At 40.1% G+C, this 20212-nt stretch overlaps 2 protein-coding genes across 8 annotated transcripts in view; one reads left to right on the top strand and one right to left on the bottom strand.

Moving 5' to 3' along the window:
- Positions 1-66: 66 nt before the first annotated feature.
- On the bottom strand, positions 67-19688 carry sh2d3a (SH2 domain containing 3A). Its single transcript, XM_044347501.1, has 20 exons — positions 19577-19688; positions 19278-19369; positions 19045-19162; positions 16705-16734; positions 16535-16593; positions 13414-13568; positions 8150-8189; positions 7889-8005; positions 7635-7778; positions 7100-7389; positions 6891-6976; positions 6255-6374; positions 4310-4467; positions 3990-4190; positions 2672-2833; positions 2441-2556; positions 1776-1947; positions 1557-1668; positions 943-1128; positions 67-787 (listed from the first exon to the last, which is right to left on the bottom strand). Exons 2-20 carry the CDS (start codon positions 19365-19367, stop codon positions 594-596), a joined length of 2550 nt encoding a protein of 849 aa, XP_044203436.1. The 5' UTR covers positions 19368-19369; positions 19577-19688; the 3' UTR covers positions 67-593.
- Positions 11425-20212, top strand: part of LOC122979774 (proto-oncogene vav-like) — a 36875-nt gene continuing 28087 nt past the window's right edge. For all 7 annotated transcript variants that reach the window (XM_044347496.1, XM_044347497.1, XM_044347500.1 and 4 more), the window contains exon 1: positions 11425-11748. The gene's annotated coding sequence lies outside the window, so the exon portion shown is untranslated. The remainder of the gene's footprint in view (positions 11749-20212) is intronic.

Raw genomic sequence — 20212 nt, 5'->3', positions numbered from 1 at the left:
TTTCTTGTCTTTGTTGTTTCTTGGCAGTATTGTTTAGTACTTAACACACAAAAACCTCCAACCAGATAAGAAAAACATTCATTTATTGCATTAGAAACACTTATGAAAATGAAAATCACAATATCCAGTGTGGTCCCTTACAGCAACAGTTCATGTACAAGGAGTCAATATTCATGCTGCTTCTTTGGAGTCTCAAGTGTCAAAGAAAATGGTGTCAATCAATAAAACTGCATCTGAGTATCATAGATGCACATTTAGGGAGGTAAGGAGATGCTAGTTTTTGAGTAAACAATTTCTGATTTCCTAAAAAAGGAAAATGAATTCAACACTGCCCTTTTCACAGCAAAAGGACACATTCCAGACATAATTCCAATTTTTACAAGTTGTTACTTGACAACAGTCACTCATATCTCAGCAAGTAAAGGAGAAAAATAACATCTCACTCTTAAGTCTGTGTGTTCTCAAGTGGGAGATCTCTGCCTTGGCAACTGCAACACGCCAAAGCTAAACTAAAAACATCTTTGCTTTTTATTTTTCCTCTAGCAATGAAAGTGCTGATTTCACCTTTCACTTAGTGAAACGGGCCCTGAGGCTCAGGTTAGAGGCTCAGGTTGTTGTGGGGTGATCTCCACAGGTTCCAGTTTATCTGAGAGGACACAAAGAATATTGTCAAATTTTTCGTAGCGCTCCTCTCTGTCAGCCTCTGCCCCCGACTGACCCCACAACAGCCGCAGGGCGAACTCTGTCCGGAAAGCCTCCAGCAGCTCAGGGATTGGCTCCCAGCCTCCTGGTGGAGCAGTGAGACGAACATTTGATCAGAACAGATACTATAAATTAATGATGGAATATCACTATGTACAATGTGAGTGTTTACTCCACCTTACAATGTCTGTAGCTGTGTGTATGAAAAGCGAGGACATTACTGTACATGCATGTATGTACCTGTGAGTAGGGTGTGTGCGTGCTCCTGATAATTTTGGGCATGCAACGCGGCACTGCGAGCTGATTGGAGGACGTCGTAGAGGAGCTCACATCCTCGCTCGCTGTTCTCAACGGGGTCCTCACCCTCCATAACCATCAGCAGAGGAACTAGGTGCGGCATGGCTATAGGACCCTCAACTACAGAATCTACACACACACATATAAACACAGAGCACACATCAGACTTAATACAATACATTCACCACTTTAAATGGGTTGGTGTTATTTATACAGAACTTATTTATATTTATATAAAGCAATAGTTTAAGCTTACATACTATATAAATATCAAAATAAAAGTCAAAATGTAAACTCTGTAAATTGCAAATCCAATTCAGCAGAAAGCCTTTTCTTTTAAATATGACAAAACTTGGAAATTTCATAGTGATAAAATTAACCTCATGTTCTTCACTCTTCTGTATATTTAAACAAAAACATTTTTTTTTTTAAATTAAAACTTTCTGAAATCGATTTCCTCTGTGCCTGTTTCCTCACTCGTTTTACATTTGAACCAAACAAACTGACTGCACCTCCCATCAGTCACTCTATATTTCACCTCTTTCTCCAACACTCACCGTCTCCCTCGTTCAGCGACTTCATGAAGGGTTTGAGTTTCTTCTCGAATAAAACGGCACTCTCCGTGTGGTTCCTCCTCAGCGCTCGCCACGTCATCTCCAGTCGCATTATCTGCACACGCGCACGTACAAACATGTCGAGTGTTGGAAAACTTCAACGAGTTTCTACTTTGCATAATTTTGTATACAGCGACCATATGTTTGTGATAATTACACCACCTGAGGCATCTCCAGAGCCTTCATCACAGCTGAAAAGGAGTAGAAGTTGTGCGCATGTTCTTTCAGGGCCTGAGCCAATAATATTAATTTATGTAAAACAGTTGCTCTCTGGCTCACAGTCCCTGTGCAGCCCAGGATGTCCACCGCCACTCCCAGTGCTATTAGATGATGCCTAAAAAAAAAAAGAAAGATTAGATGGTCAGGGGCGTGTGTGTCAGTGGGCAGAACTGAATTCCTCATTTCTCTTTAGCAGCATCTAGCTACGCAGATAGTTATGATTTTATTTGACCAGCTTTTTTGATATATGTCATTTATTTTCTTATTTCTGTAACCATCTGAGAGTTGAAAAATTGCTTTTAATTACTTTAAAGTATTATCACAGTAACAGGGACACTAATTCTGGAAAAAAGATTTCACTGTCTAATCAATTCTCTAATGCTTTCAGCAACACAAACTAAATTCCATTCACCTCCATTGTATTGTGCCGATGTCAGAAATCAGGGATTGACATCTTAAAACCTGGACAAATTAAACTAAAAGGTATCTACATGCCAAAGAACCACAAGTGATAAGTGAGTTTCTTTGTAATTTGGGTGAACCAACCCTTTAATATATCTATTAAGCCATCCATCCCATGGCAAATCAAGTGTGTTAGCTCTATGTACCTCTCTAACAGGTCCTGTCGTAACTGGTGTCCGTGTGGCAGAGTGACAAGCTCCAGCCCTGATCCGACTCCCATAATCCTCTTCTGCTCATCAGTCACCCCGACGATGCGTGCAACCTGCAGTATCACAATAATGATTAATCAATGGCCAGTCAGGCTTAAGACTCAGTGAGCGTTTAAGCTACTCTCGATTGGGAATTTGGTTTGTTGCGTTAGGCGGTTGTGCGGGCACCTGGCAGTCAACACTGAGCATGTGCAGAGCGGTGGTGTTGGCGTCTGAGCGGTTGAAGATCTCTTTTAGTGACAGCAGGACGCTGGGCTCCAGAGGTCGGTTGTTCTCCGGCAAGAGCAGCGACTCAAACTGATCCAACTGGAAACATGACCCTGACTCCATCTGTGATTGTGTAAGAAGAAGGATATTACAAAATTAGTACACAACTGTCTCTCTGCTATTACAGAGGTGTGCAGCGTTCAACTTATTCACAGAGTTGTTAATCACTGAGCCACTGAGTTTATTCTGAGGCTGTTAGTTCTAAATGATACACAGCTGTTACACATACGGTATCACTCTGACGCCTGGTGGCTAAAGAGAGTCAGTCATTCAGATAAATAGATTCTATCAAGACTGTGTCGGCTTAAACAAAAGTCAGACTCCATTAAGACTGGACCTCAGGAACAAGGTGGATGTGTGGCTCAGATGGTTCGCTACACACATTTCCCACATTTCTATTCTCATTATTTTTTCTTAATAACAATTTTATATCTATCTTTTTATTTTATGCTAATCTCTCTTACATAGTTAATTTCTGTTAAAATGATATTAAAAATCTATTACGGACTCATGAGTTGTGTCATCCGTCAGTGAACATCAAGTCTGCAATTATATTTGTCAATGCTACACTATTAATCCATGGTAATACAACATGTAAAATTGATTAAACTTCCAATTAATTTCTTAGTCAAATCAATTAATTCAGATTATAAAATAGTGGAAAATGTCCATCACGATTTCCCAGAGCCCAAGGTGGCATCTTAAGTGCTTCTTTTGTCCAGCCAGGACCCAAAGACATTCAATTTACTATCATAGAGGACTCAGAAAACCAGGAAAAGTCATGTTTGAGAGGCTGAAACTGCAACATTTTCGGTTGAAAAATAATGACTTGTTGTGGATTGATTTTCTGTCATGTCCACTGAGCGTTTCAGCTGTACATGGTGATGCAGTTCAATTGCTTTACCCTGCTACAACATGCAACTTTGACAAAACTGAATTCAGACTGTGTTGTTCTGTGATGGATTTCTCAGCTCCAACAGTTCTCAAGAGTCTGTTTTATATAATAAGGAAATTAATGGAAACCAATGGCATCCTGGAATGGTGGGAAAATAACATTTGAAAAGCTAAAACAGTTCAGCATGCATTTGAAAACTAATCTGAACAGCAAAAATGTACTGGTTTGTACTGTAATTACAGAGCTAACACACCGGTACTAATTACTAGAACATAAGCAAAAGTACCAACTATAAACTGTAAATTAAATATGACTAATACAGACATGTGGACGTTCAAAATGCCAGTCCTCCACTTCCTCTGCCGCCTGTTCCTGGAGCTCTTTGTCAAACGGCAGATGTGATGATGCCTCGTTCTTCTCTGCCTCCAGGAAGCCAAAGGAAGTCTCTGTGAGGCGGGCACGACTCTGCCATTTCTCCTCCGCACGCAGACGGTCCACGTGACCCCTCCGCCGCGACTGTGGCACCTGAATATGACAGCAAGCGGATATAAAATGTTCATGGAGGATTTACAGTAGAAGAGAGATATGAAAATGAAAAAGCTTTGATCAACTGAGCTGTGACTGATTTGTAGAATTTTTTTTACCTGGATGACCAGCTCATCGTAGAAAGAAGAAGGATCAACATGCTGGTTTGTTGGTGGAGGAGACGTGGCGTTGGGGAAGACAGTAGAGACTCGGAGAGGTTTAGGAGGAGCTCTGGGGTGCAGCTGCCCATCTGAACCTCGCAAAGTCACACCACCACCTACATGGACGGAGAGGTACGTTATGTGTGTATCATACATCAGAAGAGGGTGCGTGTATGTTATTGTCTTTACATTTGGATTAGTCACTGCTACAACTTGTGCACCCTTAAGCTGCCCACTCATTGACAGACAAAACTGGTTTAAGTCGAGTCTAAGAAAGGTTCAAGTGGGGACGTCATCTGCCTACAAAGCTAGCTACCCATTTCTGTCACAATTCAAAAAATCACGGATAAGATCGATGTCGCTGTACAGGTTGGTTGGAAGTGAACAGAAGTCGTAATTCTGAAATCAAAATATTTCTTTGATCAGTGTGACAAAGTTAACTGCTCCTGGCAATCACAACTTCCACGTAGACTGGAAATGATGTCAATGGGACGGATGCGTAACTCGCTACTGATTGGATCATTATTAAACGGGCTTCATATTTTTAACACATTGTTCATTGTGTCACTCTGAACAAATTTTAGGAATGTGTGTGTAGTACATGAAATTTGATTATGCCTGCTATGCGAGTGCTGCTGAGAGTTTTATCAGTTTTTATTATTATTTTTTTATTAATTAAAAAAGGACCTATTATGCTCATTTCCAGCTCTATATATTGTTATTCTGGGACTCCAATGGAGTAGCTTTGCATGATTCACAACTCAAAAAACTCCTTCTTTATCTTATACTGGCCCTTTCTGCAGCCCCTCAGTTCACTCTCTGTCTCTAACAGGCAGTTTTAGCTCCCGTCTCTTTAAGACTCCCTTCTCGATGAGCCCACTCTGTTCTGATTAGCCAGCTTTCTGGAAGCCTTCCAAGGGACAGCCATATCAGGGTCATGTCCATTTACCGCCAATGAAAACCCAACATTTCCTGCTTTACTGCTTCAAATGAAAAGCTTTTAAATTACTAAATAAACATGAGGCTTTTTTGTGTGGAGAATTTACAGGAAATGAAACATGTTCATCACCAAATTAGCGGTGCTAAAAACCGGTTGACACAACAAGATATGGATATATTTGGAGCTATTTATTCAGCGGATCAGTTAGAAATAATGCAGGGAGGAATAGTACAAGCAGAAACGGCCACAGTGATGACGATGTTTGATGAGGAGCTGCAGACGACCGGCACACCTCCAACAGGTAAACTACTTATTTTACTTTGCACCGCTGTTTAATGGAAAAACACTCACAGCGTGCCAGCTCAACTTGAATCAGCTCGACTTGGCATGACTACCCCCCAAAACAATGGAAAAATGCCATAATGTTGGTGGACCGGAGCGGTGAACTTGCACATCATGCGTAGAGAAGATGACCATATAAACTATGGAAACCGAGTGTTCAGTGCAGTCTGAAGCCCGTGCTTTTTGCTCACAGCGATAACTTCTACATACATTTACCTCATGATATGACACCAGCCACTTTTTATATGACCATCCAACATTGTAACATTATATATATACTGTATATGACTAAAAATAATGAAAAGCATAATAGGTCCCCTTTAGATAACCACCAAATTAAGTTTCAGTTTCAAGTTGGTTTTATCTTTTGCTCTTTTTTAACGAGTTGTGTTGGGTGGGATGATAAATATAGAAGTTATGCGAGGAACCAAAACAGGCAAGTGTACCTGTGAACTCACTGCATCTTGTAAAAGAGATACCCTATATTGTTATTTAATGTTCCATTATGTAAACTGTTCTGGTGTCAAAGAGACAATTAACTTGGTCTACAGGACACAGTTTCTGACAAATGTTTTTCAAATGTATTTATTTATAAAAGTATTACAGGTGTGTGTATGTTACCTGGATGGGAGGGACGTGTGTGTCTTGGTCGTGGGCTCAGCAGGGGTTCGCTACCTGTGCGAAACACAGGGGAGATGGGGGCGGGGCCAGTGTCCTCTGATTGAGTGTTCTGTGGAACACCTGGATGAGGAAGAGTAACATCAGGAAATTAAAAAAAATAAACAAGGATTTTATGCTTTTCTAAATTATTTTACAGTCTTCTAGTGATGGTTTTCTCTACACTCTCATACCTTCTCAAATAACTTATGGAATTACAATATTGTCTGACCAATCAGCAGACGAGAAGCTCTGTCACGTTTCTGCTGCAGTTAAAATATCCACTGGAATCATTTCAGAAGTGAAGCGTCTTTAAATGGTCTGCCCTTCAGCAGTCACATTTCCAATGTCGTATAAAGTTTTGTCAATATTTTTCATGTTTTACAAGCATATTAAAACATGCTGATGTTTAGCAGGTGTAATTTAACACGTTCACTCCCTTAATTTAGTGTGTTAGTGGACACTGGCTGGAATAACAACAGATCGTTTATGGCAACCACAACGGAGCCAAAGGATGTGACACAGCCGCATCCATTTGACATCGAGAGTAAGTGTTGACGGCCACATGTATGTATGGGTTGTGTGTTTATGTTAACGTACCAGTTCGTAGGTTGCTGTCAGATTGCGCAGACTGAAGTGAAGGCCTACGACCCACGTTCTCCAAGTTAGCAGGCTGACTTCCACTCCTGCCACACATAAAAAAAAGTTTGTGAGCATATTTATTTGTATTTGTTTGACCACATGCAACATGTTTCAGCACTATACATGTGTACGTGCACTACACTACACTTCAACATACTTCCTCCCACCTTAGTAGTGGACTGATGGCCTGAGGCGTGTCGTTGTGTGGAGAGCTGCAACTGAGTCTTTTGCTGCGCTCAGTGTGTGATTTTCCCTCTGCGCCTCTACTGCTGCTGCCTTTGCACTCTGCATGCCGCTCACTGATGACCCGCAGAGGAAGGGTCCGTGTGATTGGGTGAAAAATCACAGCACCTGAGGCCTGGGAGATAGGCCGGCGCCCGCCCACATGAAATCGGATGAGAGCAGGAACATTGTCAAAGCGATCCTCCTCAAACTGGAACAGCTCCCGGGAGTATCCCTGTCACACAGACATAGATACACACATAATATTTTAAGAACAGATTAATTGTTTGTTTTGCCAGACCAACAGTACAAAAGTCAAAGAGATTCAATTTTCAATTATATAAAACAAAGATAATCAAATCCTCACATTTAAAAAGGGGTAGCCAGCAAATGTTTGGTATTTTCTCTTACTAAATTATTTAAACTATTAATCAGCTATCCACCACTTCCCACACATGGACACACAAAACACAGACACACCTTTTTGGGACGCAGGACCACTCGTATGATCTTAAAGTGCATCGGCTCGTTTTTCCAAAAGCAGCTCAAAACATAGTCATTGGGAGCGGAGCTTGAGTCTCGGACCAAGAAGTCTCCATCCCTCTCAAACAGAGACTCTGCTGCCTGGAGATAAGTCAGCAGGTTAACTTGGTCAGTTGGTGGTGGGAGGTTTGCATGTGTTTTATACAGTGTGAATAGTAATGAAAGCAAACAAAATATGGTTCATTGAGCACCTCTCGGCTAAGCGGCCCATGGTACCACGCGTGGCTCCTCAGGTCATCAGTACTGAGCTTCAACTCCTCCTCCAGTTCCTTCTTCAATGAGTCCATCTCTCTCCGACCACCAAACACCTAAAGCACACACACAGCAGCAGCCCACAGTGTCAATCTGAATGTTTTCTGTGTCTTTACATAAACAAGGGTGTGAAGGAAAATATGTGTGAAAAAAAGAGGCAGCTAAAGCGAGACAGACAGGCGGTTTACTTAACCTCTTACCTTCAGCTGGCTGAGGTATGCGCTGACACTCCTCCTTTTGCTGAAAAACAAGAAAGGATAGGTGATTTGGAGCTACAAAACTGAACCCCAGGGAGCCACAGATGATGGTGCCATGTTTTTCCTCTGAGCGCGAACAGGACAAGGATGGAAGGCCACTGCCAAGGTCTGGGTCTGTCATTAACAGCAGACAAAGTGACGGACTTTTAATAGCCTGGCTCTTTTTCCTCCTTCCTTCCTCCCTCAGCTTCCACCTTCCTGCCTCCGTAAAACACATCGCTCACTGATGAGCTACTCAGGGAATGCAAAACAAGGCTGAACTAGCTAACTCCCAGCCATCATACGCACCGCTACTACCTATTCTAGTAAATCTAAATGTGTGCCTGTCTCTCTCTGTGTGAACATGCATAAATAATGTGGAACAAATTGTGTGTTCAGGGATGGGTGGAGGGTTGCTTGTTCACCCTGCCATGACCTTGGATGGCTATCAAACATGAGGCACTTTAATACTTCTCTGTACACCCAGAAGCCAATTCATTACATACACATAGTAATTCAGTATAATACAAGACCCTTGTAACAAATCCAAAAGGTTATAGTGTTTGTTTTTGTTTTGTTGATTCAGGTATTCAATTTTATGGGCTTTTGGAGGTTTGTGGCGTGTGTGGTGTATCATGTTAAAATAAATCCCTTCTCTCCACTTGCAAATCCGCCTCATTGAAGTCATGAGTCAATGTCCCCCTCCCCCTCCCCCCCAATCTCGGACACACAAACAGTTCATCAAGGAAACTCCTCTGGAAATCAACAGCTGCCTATAAAGTAAAAAAGCAACTAAATAAACTCACACTAAAATCACCGTCAGAACTTTGTCTCTATTTTCCATAACAATAAGTACCAAATTACAAAGTTTTTGTCAGGAAACCTTCAAGGAAATTACAGCCTAAAATAATTCTTTAGCATTTTATTTCTCAACATGCTGTAACTGTCCAGAAGCTGTTTTAAAGCCCTCTCTATGCTGCCAGACAGTAATAAAATTCTAGAGGAGAAATACAGAATCATTTTTTTTATTTCTTTGTCCTCAAATTTTAAGACTAAAACTACTGGAATCAGCCTAAAAAATGATCATAATGTGCTACTATAAATGTAAAGTCTTCCATGGCTGTTAAAAAACCCCAAAACTACCAGACAAAAAACAAAAACAAAGACGTGACCTCAGTGTCCTCAATGGTAGTTAGTACCGAGCTCACAGCCTCCTTCCTTTTACACCAGCTTCCTCTCTCCTCCATAAAAGGACCAAACACCCAGTCTGAGGTGACCCGGCCTTCTCAACAGACACTGCCTCCCTCTGCATCTCCCTCCCAAAAAACATTTGTGACAGCTCCAATATTACTATGTTTAAAAAGTCTCTAAAAACTCAATTTCTTAAAACTACTTTTAATGTCTAAGGGCTGCAACTAATGACTGTTTCATTATTAATTCATCTTCTAATTATTTTCTCAATCAACCAATTAATCATTTCATGTTTAAAACCCCATCGCAATTTCCTAAAGCCCAAGGTTACGTCTTCATATTGCTTGTTTTGTCTGACTAGCAGTCCAAAATCAAAAAAGATCACATAAGACTAAAAAAAACCCCCAAAAAACAGCAAATCCTCACAACTGAGGAGCTGGAATTAGGTTATGTTTGGCATTTCTTTCCTTAAAAATAACTTAAAGAATTAATCAGTAATAAAAAATAGTTAAGCCAATTTATTTTCTGTTCATCAACTAATCCTTTCTAAGGCTGTAACTAACAATTATTTTCATTATCAAATAATCTGTTGATTATTTTCTCAATTATTCGATAAGTTGTATGGTCTGTAAAATATCAGAAAATGGTGAAAAGTGTCAATCATTATTTCCCAGAGCCAAAGATGACGTCCTCTAATGTCTTGTTTTGTCCCAGGCCAACAGTCCACAACTCAAAAGACATTTAGTTTACTATCATAGAAGATGAAAGAAACCCGAAAATCTTCACAATTGAGAAGCTGGTATCAAAGAATTTGGACATTGTGGTCTTAAAGAAAGATTACAAACTATTAATCGAATATCAAAATAGTTAGCAATTAATTTAATAGTTGGCAACTAATTGATTAATTGACTAATCCTTTGAGCTGTAATAAAAAAATCTAGTACTGTATTATGTTGTGTGTAGTTTTCTGGATTATTTTTTTATTGATCTTGTCATGTTAAGTGTAACTGAGTAAGGCTTTCTATAAATAAAATGTATTATTATTATTGTTATAATTATTATTATTATTAAGTGTATTGCATTATACTTCTAATATTTCATCTACCCTAATTGATCTAAAAATGATGGACGTAATATTAGAAACAGCTCTCAGTATAATGCAACACCTCTCTTAAACATTTTAAACAAACAAAAAAAAGAACATATAATCATGAAGGTATGATTTACTGCAGGGCTCTTGTATTAGGTCTCAATCAATCAATTAATCATTCGGTCTATTAAATGTCAAAAAAAATAGTGAAAAATGCCTATCAAGATACCCTACAGCCAAAGGTTTTAATGAATTACTGCAGGGCTGTTGTATTAGGTTTAGCTATGTATAATTAATAAAGAGGCAACTGTTGTAGCTGTGGGTTCACAATTAAACAACCCGCGGCAACATTCACATTGACAGATAATTGACAGACACTCACATAAACACACAGATCTAGAGATAATATGAAGGCAAGAGGGAGAAACATCCTGTTTTAGGGGCGTTGGTCCGGGCAGCTCACCAGAAACACCTGTGCAATACATTGTGAAACGTAACATGACAACATATTCTGGGGTTGTAAACCTCTTTTTATTAAGCTTCACCGACCAAGTTGCATTCCTCAGTGTATTGTAATCAACATAGACTTAAAAGCTAATAGATACTGTAGTCTAATGACTTTACATTAGTATGTTTGTGAGTCAAAACCTGCTGGTACTCCTAAATTGTGCAACAGGTATTTTAGCTGGCAAGGCTACAGGTAAGTTAGCTTGAAGTCAACAAGGTAACTGTTAACCGTCGCTTTTTGACGACTTAAAGAAAAAGAAAGACAACTGCTTGACATGTCGTAACATATATCTAGCGTTATTTGCGATAAATGTTCAGAAAGCCTTGTACTGAAAAGTAAACTCGCCGTCAAAAACTTTCCAAACATCGATAACATCTCGAAGTTAATTGACGAAGTTGACCGTTATTAAAAAAAAGAGAGAGACATAGCGGCCAACGGTCCTACCTGTCAATCCTGTTCACAGCTCACTCGTCTCGGACATGTTTTACAGTTTATAATCCAAACGAACGCCACCAAATAACAGCTGGGAGGTAAAAATCCCTTTCCTACCAGCCCCCTCCTCCTTCTCCTCCTCACTCCCTCCGCCCCCTCGTCTCCTGCGATGTTTCGGACGAGTTCCCACAGGTTCCCCGAGCCCTCCTTCCTTCTCCCCGCCCCGGGCCCCGGTGCTGAAACACCGCTATCTGCCTGACATTCCTCGGATACCGACACCAGCCGAGCTGACACATCACCTGGCTACAGTCAGGATAACATGGCAGGTAGCCGTTCAGAGTTGTATGTAAACAGTAAATGCTTCATAAAGCTTCGATTCTGTCTATTAACACTGTCAGTTTTCAACCAACTGGGTGATTTCCCAACATAAGCTACCCCCAGGTCAAAAAAGATGTTGCCCAGAACCAGTTAGCCTACATGCCATACAAGGAGAATACACACACATCTTGTTAATCATTCTCTAAATAATCAACAGCCTGTTAATTACAGTTTCTCCCTTCAACACCACTTTAACAAATTAGTGCCCGTGATTTCAGCGCATTAATATGTATATATATGGTTGTTTTACCGTCTCGAACGTGTGTGAGCCAATCAGAGCGGAGTGCCGGAACTATCTACTTCATTGAGTCCCACATGTTTGTTTTACGACCTCTGAGGTTTTTTAGCATTCAGCACTTTATGAGTGGTGAGCAGAGATGTGCCTGAACTTGACAGCGTCAGTTTACATACTGACACTACCTGTCAGTTGTTACATTTAAAGAAAAGGATGCAGCTTTTACAACTAGAAGAGGAATAAAAGGTTCTCCTAAATTACAAAAAATATATAGTAGGCCTATTTTTTCATACCTCTTATTGTATATAGCCATTTAGATAATTTTGGTTTTATGTGCAATGAAAAATAACATTTAAGAACTTAAAGAGCATGAATGGACTACCAAACAGGCTTACCAGGCACAAGTCTGGGGCCCAAGGGGTCACGTGGCCCCAAAACCAGAGCCTGTTCGGGAGTCCATCGAGCTGCCAACAGATGTTGCTGTTGACTAGTATTAACATTGCTAGTCGGTGAGTCAAAGGGCTCAGTCAAAACTATGGACGTCCTTATCATGTTTAATGCTCCTGATCCTGATGTGAGTTTAATCTTGAGTATTTGTCAAAGGATCAATTTTCTTTTTATGCATTTTCATGCATTCTTCCTCCTTGTCATACCCCAGCTCCTACATTACCCACAATGCAAGTCAAACGCCAGCAGTCAGAGCAGAGATTTGGGTGTTTTATATGTAGGTTGTGGCTAATGTAGAGCCAAAGAAGGCTTCATACAACTTTTTTCACATATGCAGTAGTACTCCCCAACACCTGGAAACACACTTCAATGTGTAAAGTTGGAACATCAAAAATCAAATTTCATTTGCTCATATTATACCACTAGGACTAGAATGAAAAATACTGTATGTCTATTAGTAATTTGAGTAAACTTTAAAGATACAAGTGAGCTGGCGATGAACCTAAATTCCCAGAAAGGCCTGGACTTCAAGATTAACGACTTAAACAAACACACACACACACACACACAAGTCCTCAACCTCTCACGGGGGTGGGAAGTGTGATCAAAATATAAAAGTCCCAAGGAGTGTTGTTTATTATGTGAGTCACCAAAACTTGCTGTCCTCCTGGTAGGCGAGGGTTCAAATTAAGGCCATAATGTTGTTCAATATCCAACAAGGCTTTTCTCTCACATTGTCAGTTGAGTACACCTGCTTCACTTTACAAACTCTGGCATAGATTTTATGAGGTACTGGTTAATCATTAGCCCAACATGAGTAACTGACTTGGAGAAAGTGTATATCTCGGTCACACTCACACACACGCTCGAATCACTATTACTCTCTATCACACACACACACACACACACACACACACACACACAACACCCATTGGGGGTCTGCCTACCTGCGCTTGCTCTCCTGGCGGTCTGTCTCACTGGTGGTGTGGTCCTCGTTCAGAGGGCGGAGCTGCGAGCAGGACACAGACAGGCGGTGTTTTTTATCAGCGCGCTGGAGGCGGGGCAGAACACTCTGACGAAACAAATCCCTCCCTGGCTTCACCTGTAGGAAATGGGAGACACCCATAAAGTGCGGCTCCTGGGCCCAGTTCTTAAAAAAGTTCAATCTCGATTAGAATTGTCGTTAGATTTGGAAATCCTATGTTTTGCTCTCTAGGATCGGGTAATCCATCTTACTTTTGTGCTGGTTTTTCAAAGTAACATTGGATTGGATCACCCTGATCCAGATATAGATGTTTCAAGATTACCAAAATGGGACTATGTATGACAATGTGGGCTACTAGCTATGTAAAGAACAACAGGTAGAATAGCCAGTGTAGGGTCACTTTAAGTGTTTTTTTTATTTGAAGAGACAGAAAACAGCACAATAAAACAGTACAAACATCCCCTTTCATTTTCAGTTTCTTTTAAACAGTCAGACACCTCATCCGACCCATACCAAATAAATAAAAAGAAATGAACCTTATTCACAAATACATTGTGGATATTTTGAATATATATATATATATATATATATATATATATATATATATATATATATATATATATTCATATATATATTTGGATATTTTGAACACATGTTTTAAATCATTGAGAGGTTAAATGTCCAATAGAGTTCTTCCTCATTCAGCATTTTGAAACCCTGCTTTTAGGAGGCAGGTTTCAAGTCTGGCTTTGTTGGGTTTGTTGTTTGTCTGTCGTTGGGTAAGAGACGAATCTGTACTTTCAGTTTCTTGTTTAAGAAGTGATTTATAGGCGTCATCTTTGGCAAATAACGTTTCCTGCCTCTTTTCTGAGCTCCACTGGCAATAACTACTGGCTCTACCAGTAATGATCCACCTTCCTCCTCAATATAAGGGCTGAGATCCAGAATAAATGTTTCTTCTGCATAAGGAGGAACTGGCTCACTGGCTCCTTTACAATTGAGGGCTCACCGTCCCCTGCAACACCTCATCTCCAGTAATGTCAAGAACCACATCTGTGTAATCACCTCTCCTAAAGGTCTTGTTGTCTGTTTGGGTGTTTTGTTTTGTTTTTTTGCTTCAGCATGGTCCTTTGTCACATTCAGATTCTTCCATCTAAATTTCACTTGCTCTGTGGTCCTCTTCTTGCCAGACATTCACATTCAGGGTGATTTCAACCCAAGTGTCCTTTCTTTTTCTTAGTCACTCCTTCATCCTTAGTAGAATAGAAACTTCCTATTGAGTCATAATGGCACCTAACACCCTCCAGCAGTGCGTGAGTTTCTGCAACAGTGAAATTAAGTCCTCCTGAGTCCACCTCTTTGGTGTAGTGAACATAGAGTTTATAGGCCTTGTGCTTGACTGATTTCATTGTACACAAGCCAAAGCACATCGACTAATTGATGTTGAAGGGGTGTTTGTTTGAAAAGACGAATTACACAGCCATCTTATTTAGCCTTTCTCAGAGGACTTATAGAGAGGCACTGACATGGCAGGTATTGTCCATCACCACCACCGTTTTGGTAGGAGAGGATACCGTCAAAGGCTGTACTTTGAGCGTACAAAACCACTGGAGCAATACACCACTGAGGAACTGTATGCTCAGTTTCGCTTTGCTGATATTAAGTACACTGCAGACCTTTTCAGGCCAAAACTTCAACGCAGAACCTGAAGGAGTCATAGTCTGTCTGTAGAAGAACAGGGCCTCATTGTTCTGCACTTCTATGTATCTGTGACTTTCTACAAAGTTGTTGGTGACAATATAGGAGTGGACAAATCAACTGTGAGTGATGTGGTGAAAGCTGTGTCAATCGCATTGGCCAGCCTTGTCAGTCAATTTGTTTCATTTCCAAAGGATAACCAGATTGCCCAGACCAAGCACACGTTTTTTCTCTTGGGGAACATGCCCAATACTACTGGGGTTACCGACTGCACTGATGTGCATTTACAAGCAAGCATGAGAGGGAGTGGGAGTACGTCAACTGAAAATGGAGGCACAGCATCAACATCCAACATGTGGGCAACGCTGACCTCATTATCACAAACTTCATCGTGAAGTGGACTGGGTCTGTCCGTGGTGCACGTATCCTGAGGGAAAGTGCTCTTTACAGAGAGCTCCAAACCAACCGACCGGATGGCATAATATTAGGAGACAGTGCCTATCAAAATCCTATCATGGCTGATGACCGCGTTTCTTACAGCAAACACACCTGAGCAGGCACGCTTCATCACTGCTCATGTGCAAAACAAGATGTGCAATTGAGCATTAAAATGGAGTTCTGAAGAGGTGCTTTGCATGCCGTAACTACTTGCAAGTGGAACCACGGGGAGCGTGAAACATAATACTTGCCTGTGTTGTTTTGCACAACATCGCTACCAGAGCCAATGTCCCTCTCTGTAATGATGTTTATGATGCACCTGAGCCTGTTGAAGACCCAGACCAACCTCCAGCAGGACTGACTAATATACAGTGATGAATGAATTATATATATTATTTTTTGATATTGACAGCTGTTTGGGGGATTATTTTATGGGGACAAAATCCTTTTTATTTTACTTTACTGAAAGGATTAATAGGTAGCCTAACGGTTAAACCAATCAGGTGAAAAATATAAATAAATGTATATATACTATGTGATACAAATGTTGTATTATTTGACCAATTTTGTTCATGAAATCCACCCTGAATCACCCTTCTGTTGGGATCAGGATAATCCTGATTTTTTGAAGCAAAGGTATCCCAATCCTACTAAATCCTAACTACACATACTGCAGGTTTGATCAAGATCAAAATCAAGACTGGATTACGTGATCTAATCCGATTTTAAGAATCCTTTTTTTCCTTTGAAAAACCCATTTTCAAGTTTTGATCCACTCTGATAGCCAAAATCCAATCAGATTACTTTGGAACATCTGGTCCCTGAACTGCTGTTTGCATTGCATTATGAAAAAAATGAAAAAAAAAACTCTGGGAGGGGTGCAGGTGGCAAATTTGTTCTGAGGAGCTGTTTTGTGATGCTAATTAGTGCCAACTTCGTGGTCTCACCAGATCCAGAGACGATTCCAGGGAGTACTTTCGGCTCGATCTGCGCTCCACTTGCACACCTGAGAGGACAAAAGGATATTTTTAAGGAATAGTTTGACATTTTAGAAATTACACAAATTAACTTTCTTCTTGAGAGTTAAAAAAAGAGAAGAAGAAGAGAAGATCCATACCACTCTCATGTCTGTCATTCAAATAAGAAGCTGCAACAAATGAGATATAACATGTTAATTAGTGAGTTTTAGAAGTGATGGTATGCAGATTTTATTACCTTTCAACAGAGCCAGGCTAATTGTTTCCCCCTTTTTCCATTCACAAAGCAAATGAGCGCATTTCCCAAAATGTTAAACCATTTTCTTTAGTCAGTATGCATAGACACATATAGTGCAAACTATTGTTTTAAGTCACTCTCCAGTCAAAAAGTTGTTTTTCTTCTTGTTCCTTCACTTGGATGTTTGAGCTTCACTGTACAGAATGATGTATGTGCAGAGTTTGACTCTAGAAGGCTGTTTTCACATTAATCTGCTAAAGGAAGAAAATTCCTCTGTGCTGGTCTTAAATGTGAGTTTAAGGCGTGTAGCTACAAGCATCACAAGACAAGACATCACTACTGGTTTGGAGTCAATTGTGGTCCAGTATGCAACTTATACAACTGTGACGTGGAGACCTGAAACCTCTAGTGCACGTACACTGAGAATTGACTTCTCAGTGAAGTAGGAGACATCTTTTTACCAGCAGTTAAACTTTTAAAATGAGCAATATTTACATTTTTGAGGGAGAATGAGGAAATGCATTTTTAAACATATTCTAACTAAGTAATTGAACTTTTTGTGGGCAAAAAACATATCAGAAACAAATTATTATTCAAAGCAGAGTATTTGTGTATGTTGTAAAACAAGTCTGGATTGGATCTTCAACTGTTAAACTCGTAACATCATCATTCATTCAGGCCTTACTCTCTAGTTTTTCCACATTTAACATCTTCAATTTACTGGAAGCATGCTAAGCAGAAACAAGCCGGTAATCACTGACATAAATTAAAGAGAAGGGTTTGACTGGATGAACTGGCTTATACAAAATTGTCACGCTAAGCATGCATGATTTCAACATATACTGCTCTCTGCAAGCTGGAGCGGATGCCTAAAAGATAAGAGTTTATCTTAAGACTTGTTACATAATAGAGGACCACATTTACTTGACCACATATACAACTTGTATGAGCTAATTTCCAATAAGTACTTAAACAGAATCTGCTGTGAGAAAAAATGTTAAACTTGAGAGCACTGAAAACTGATAGTCCACATTTCAACTTGGATGTATATGAGTGTGCGTGTGTGTGTGCACATACAGTGCTGTTGTAAGTGTGTGCACAAGGACAGGCTGCTTCGGTTGAAATCTATATATATATAAATCTAACTATATATTATTTAATAACAATATATCAAACCTTGATATTTATTTGGTACCGACCGAAATATTTCTGTATCACTGAGTATGGAAAGCTGGCACTGAATGTCTGTTTAGCTCATTGCTTACTATTAGTTTCTAATTAAAATAAAAAATTGCCAATTTTCGACTTATTTGTTGAGGCAAAGTTCTTATACAGCTGCTTATATTTAGACAACGTGTAGCATTCGAGCACTTTGGCCTCTTTTGTTACATAAAAAATAAGGTTTTATAGAAAAACATTCTTAGATTTCTCAAATTACGGTATCAAAACATATGTTGTTTTGTCATCTCTACCAAAATTCAGTTATCGTATTGGCATTAGTATCAAAAAATTTCAAACAACACCCAGCCCCGGATATCAATATACATCGCAATATTGCAATCATAAGCAAAACCTCACACAAAATAATCAAACTGACAACTGTTTATATCTTAAAAATTAGCTTAAATACCATTGTTTTAGTTTTTAATTTTAACTTTCTCTGAATTCTTATTTTTCGACAAAAGATTTTTGTAGAAAGATACGATACGATACGATACGATACGATACGATACGATACGATACGATACGATACGATACTCATCATGGCTGGATTTACTTCACGGAGTAAAAATGAGCTGCTGGGCCACCATTAACCCCCTGTTTCTCCCACTCTCTGTGCAGTGTTGTATATTATCTGGCCCTGGATTTGCTGTGTGGTAGATTGATTAAATCCATTAATTTAAGACTAAGAAATATATATATGCACAAAACTGAAATATTGAAAGGATTAGAACAATTCTTTTCAAAACAGGCCCCTGAGGATTAGATATCAAAGCATGAAGCCCTTATCTGCTGATATTATGCTTACATGCTACATATTCCCACATATATAGGGCCCCTTGAGACCTGGGGTCCAGTTGTCTGCTTTGAGACAGCCTTGGATGCGATATAATAGAATATGATTCAGCTCAATAAAGGTTGAATTTACACATTTTTTCATGATTTGGACAACAAAGTGAATATTTAATAATCACCCAGTCTTAATGGTCATATCTGTTTGTGTGTGGCTAGTGTGTGTCACCAGAGTGTGGGTCCAGTTTCTGTCGGTGTCTTGAAAGCTGACTGAGGATTGTTTCTCTGTGTGTGGGATCCTCTACCCCTACTTCCTTCAGCTCTCCAGCCGTTACATTCAGCAAACCCTGCAGAGAAACAAAAACAGATAGAATGAGAATGGAATAAAGAGAAGTGAAGGATTATGGAGTACCAGTGATAATCAGATTAAAGCACACAGATATATGCTGCTCTTTCATGTACCTCCAGACCATAATATTCACTCTCCAGTGTCTTGGTGTACTGGGGCAGGCCGATCTGTCTCAGCCACCAGGCGATGGAGCGATTATTCATGTCTGAACAGCAAAAGCAGAAAAGATACAGATTACATGCCACACGCACACACATGTTTGTACATGTTTCTGTGCAAAAGAGTTTATGAGAAAAGTGCAAATGAAATGAGTTGTATGACATCAGCTAACTTCTAGAAATCAGCCAACCAGACACACAAGCAGAGAGCTGTTGCTGTTTGCCTTGCAGCAGCTTCAGTATGTAGCACCTACCTGTTTACAGGATCCACCGAGGCACTCTGAGATTTTACTTCTCTCTTCCTTCTGTGTGATGTTTCTATCTCATAGTGTCTCACTTTTCCCCTGTCTTCTCTTCTCCTTTGCAGCTGTTCTCATCTAAACTCTCATTAAGTCTGTCTGTCTTCTCTTTTTGGTATTAGAGGAAGCCCGCTCCCCCTCAAACCTGCAGGGTCAGTCAGAAAGCCAATCAGATTGTACAGTGGGCACGCAGTACCCTGCACAAGACAGCAAATCACAGTGCAGGAATTAGCATGAGCCCTCAGGAGGCGGAGGGCGCAGGTTGAGGCAGATCCCAGCATGTCATGAGAGAGAGATAGAGTACAAAAAAACAAGGAGGGGGATATGAAAATGTAAGACTGTTAGGCAGCTGTCAACATGTCAAGTCAGAGATAGACATTCATGCACAGTGATGTGTCTGCCAACCTCTCTGTCTGTCTGTCCAGGTATTATGTTATGAGATTAAAGTATCTGCAGGAAAAAGTGCTATGTGTAAGACTGACACCTGGTGTTGAAGTAAAAAATGACAGGACATCTCCATAAGAGTAGGTGAAGTGGCTTAAAGGTGCAGTGTGGAGAATTTAGTGGCATCCAGCAGAACAGACTTGGCAG

Source organism: Thunnus albacares, chromosome 3 (genome assembly GCF_914725855.1).
Source record: "Thunnus albacares chromosome 3, fThuAlb1.1, whole genome shotgun sequence".
NCBI lineage: Eukaryota > Metazoa > Chordata > Actinopteri > Scombriformes > Scombridae > Thunnus > Thunnus albacares.
The sequence above is the reverse complement of the archived record's forward strand: the minus strand, read 5'-3'. Positions and strand labels throughout refer to the sequence as shown.

What these genes read in the sequence shown, in the direction of transcription:
- sh2d3a (XM_044347501.1), bottom strand. Translation starts at nt 19,367, where the DNA reads ATGAATAATCGCTCCATCGCCTGGTGGCTGAGACAGATCGGCCTGCCC. An exon ending in ATGGGCCGCTTAGCCGAGAG is followed by an intron (nt 7,779 to 7,888) that starts GTGCTCAATGAA and finishes ACTTATCTCCAG; the next exon opens with GCAGCAGAGTCTCTGTTTGA. An exon ending in CGACAGGACCTGTTAGAGAG is followed by an intron (nt 1,948 to 2,440) that starts GTACATAGAGCT and finishes TTTTTTTTTTAG; the next exon opens with GCATCATCTAATAGCACTGG.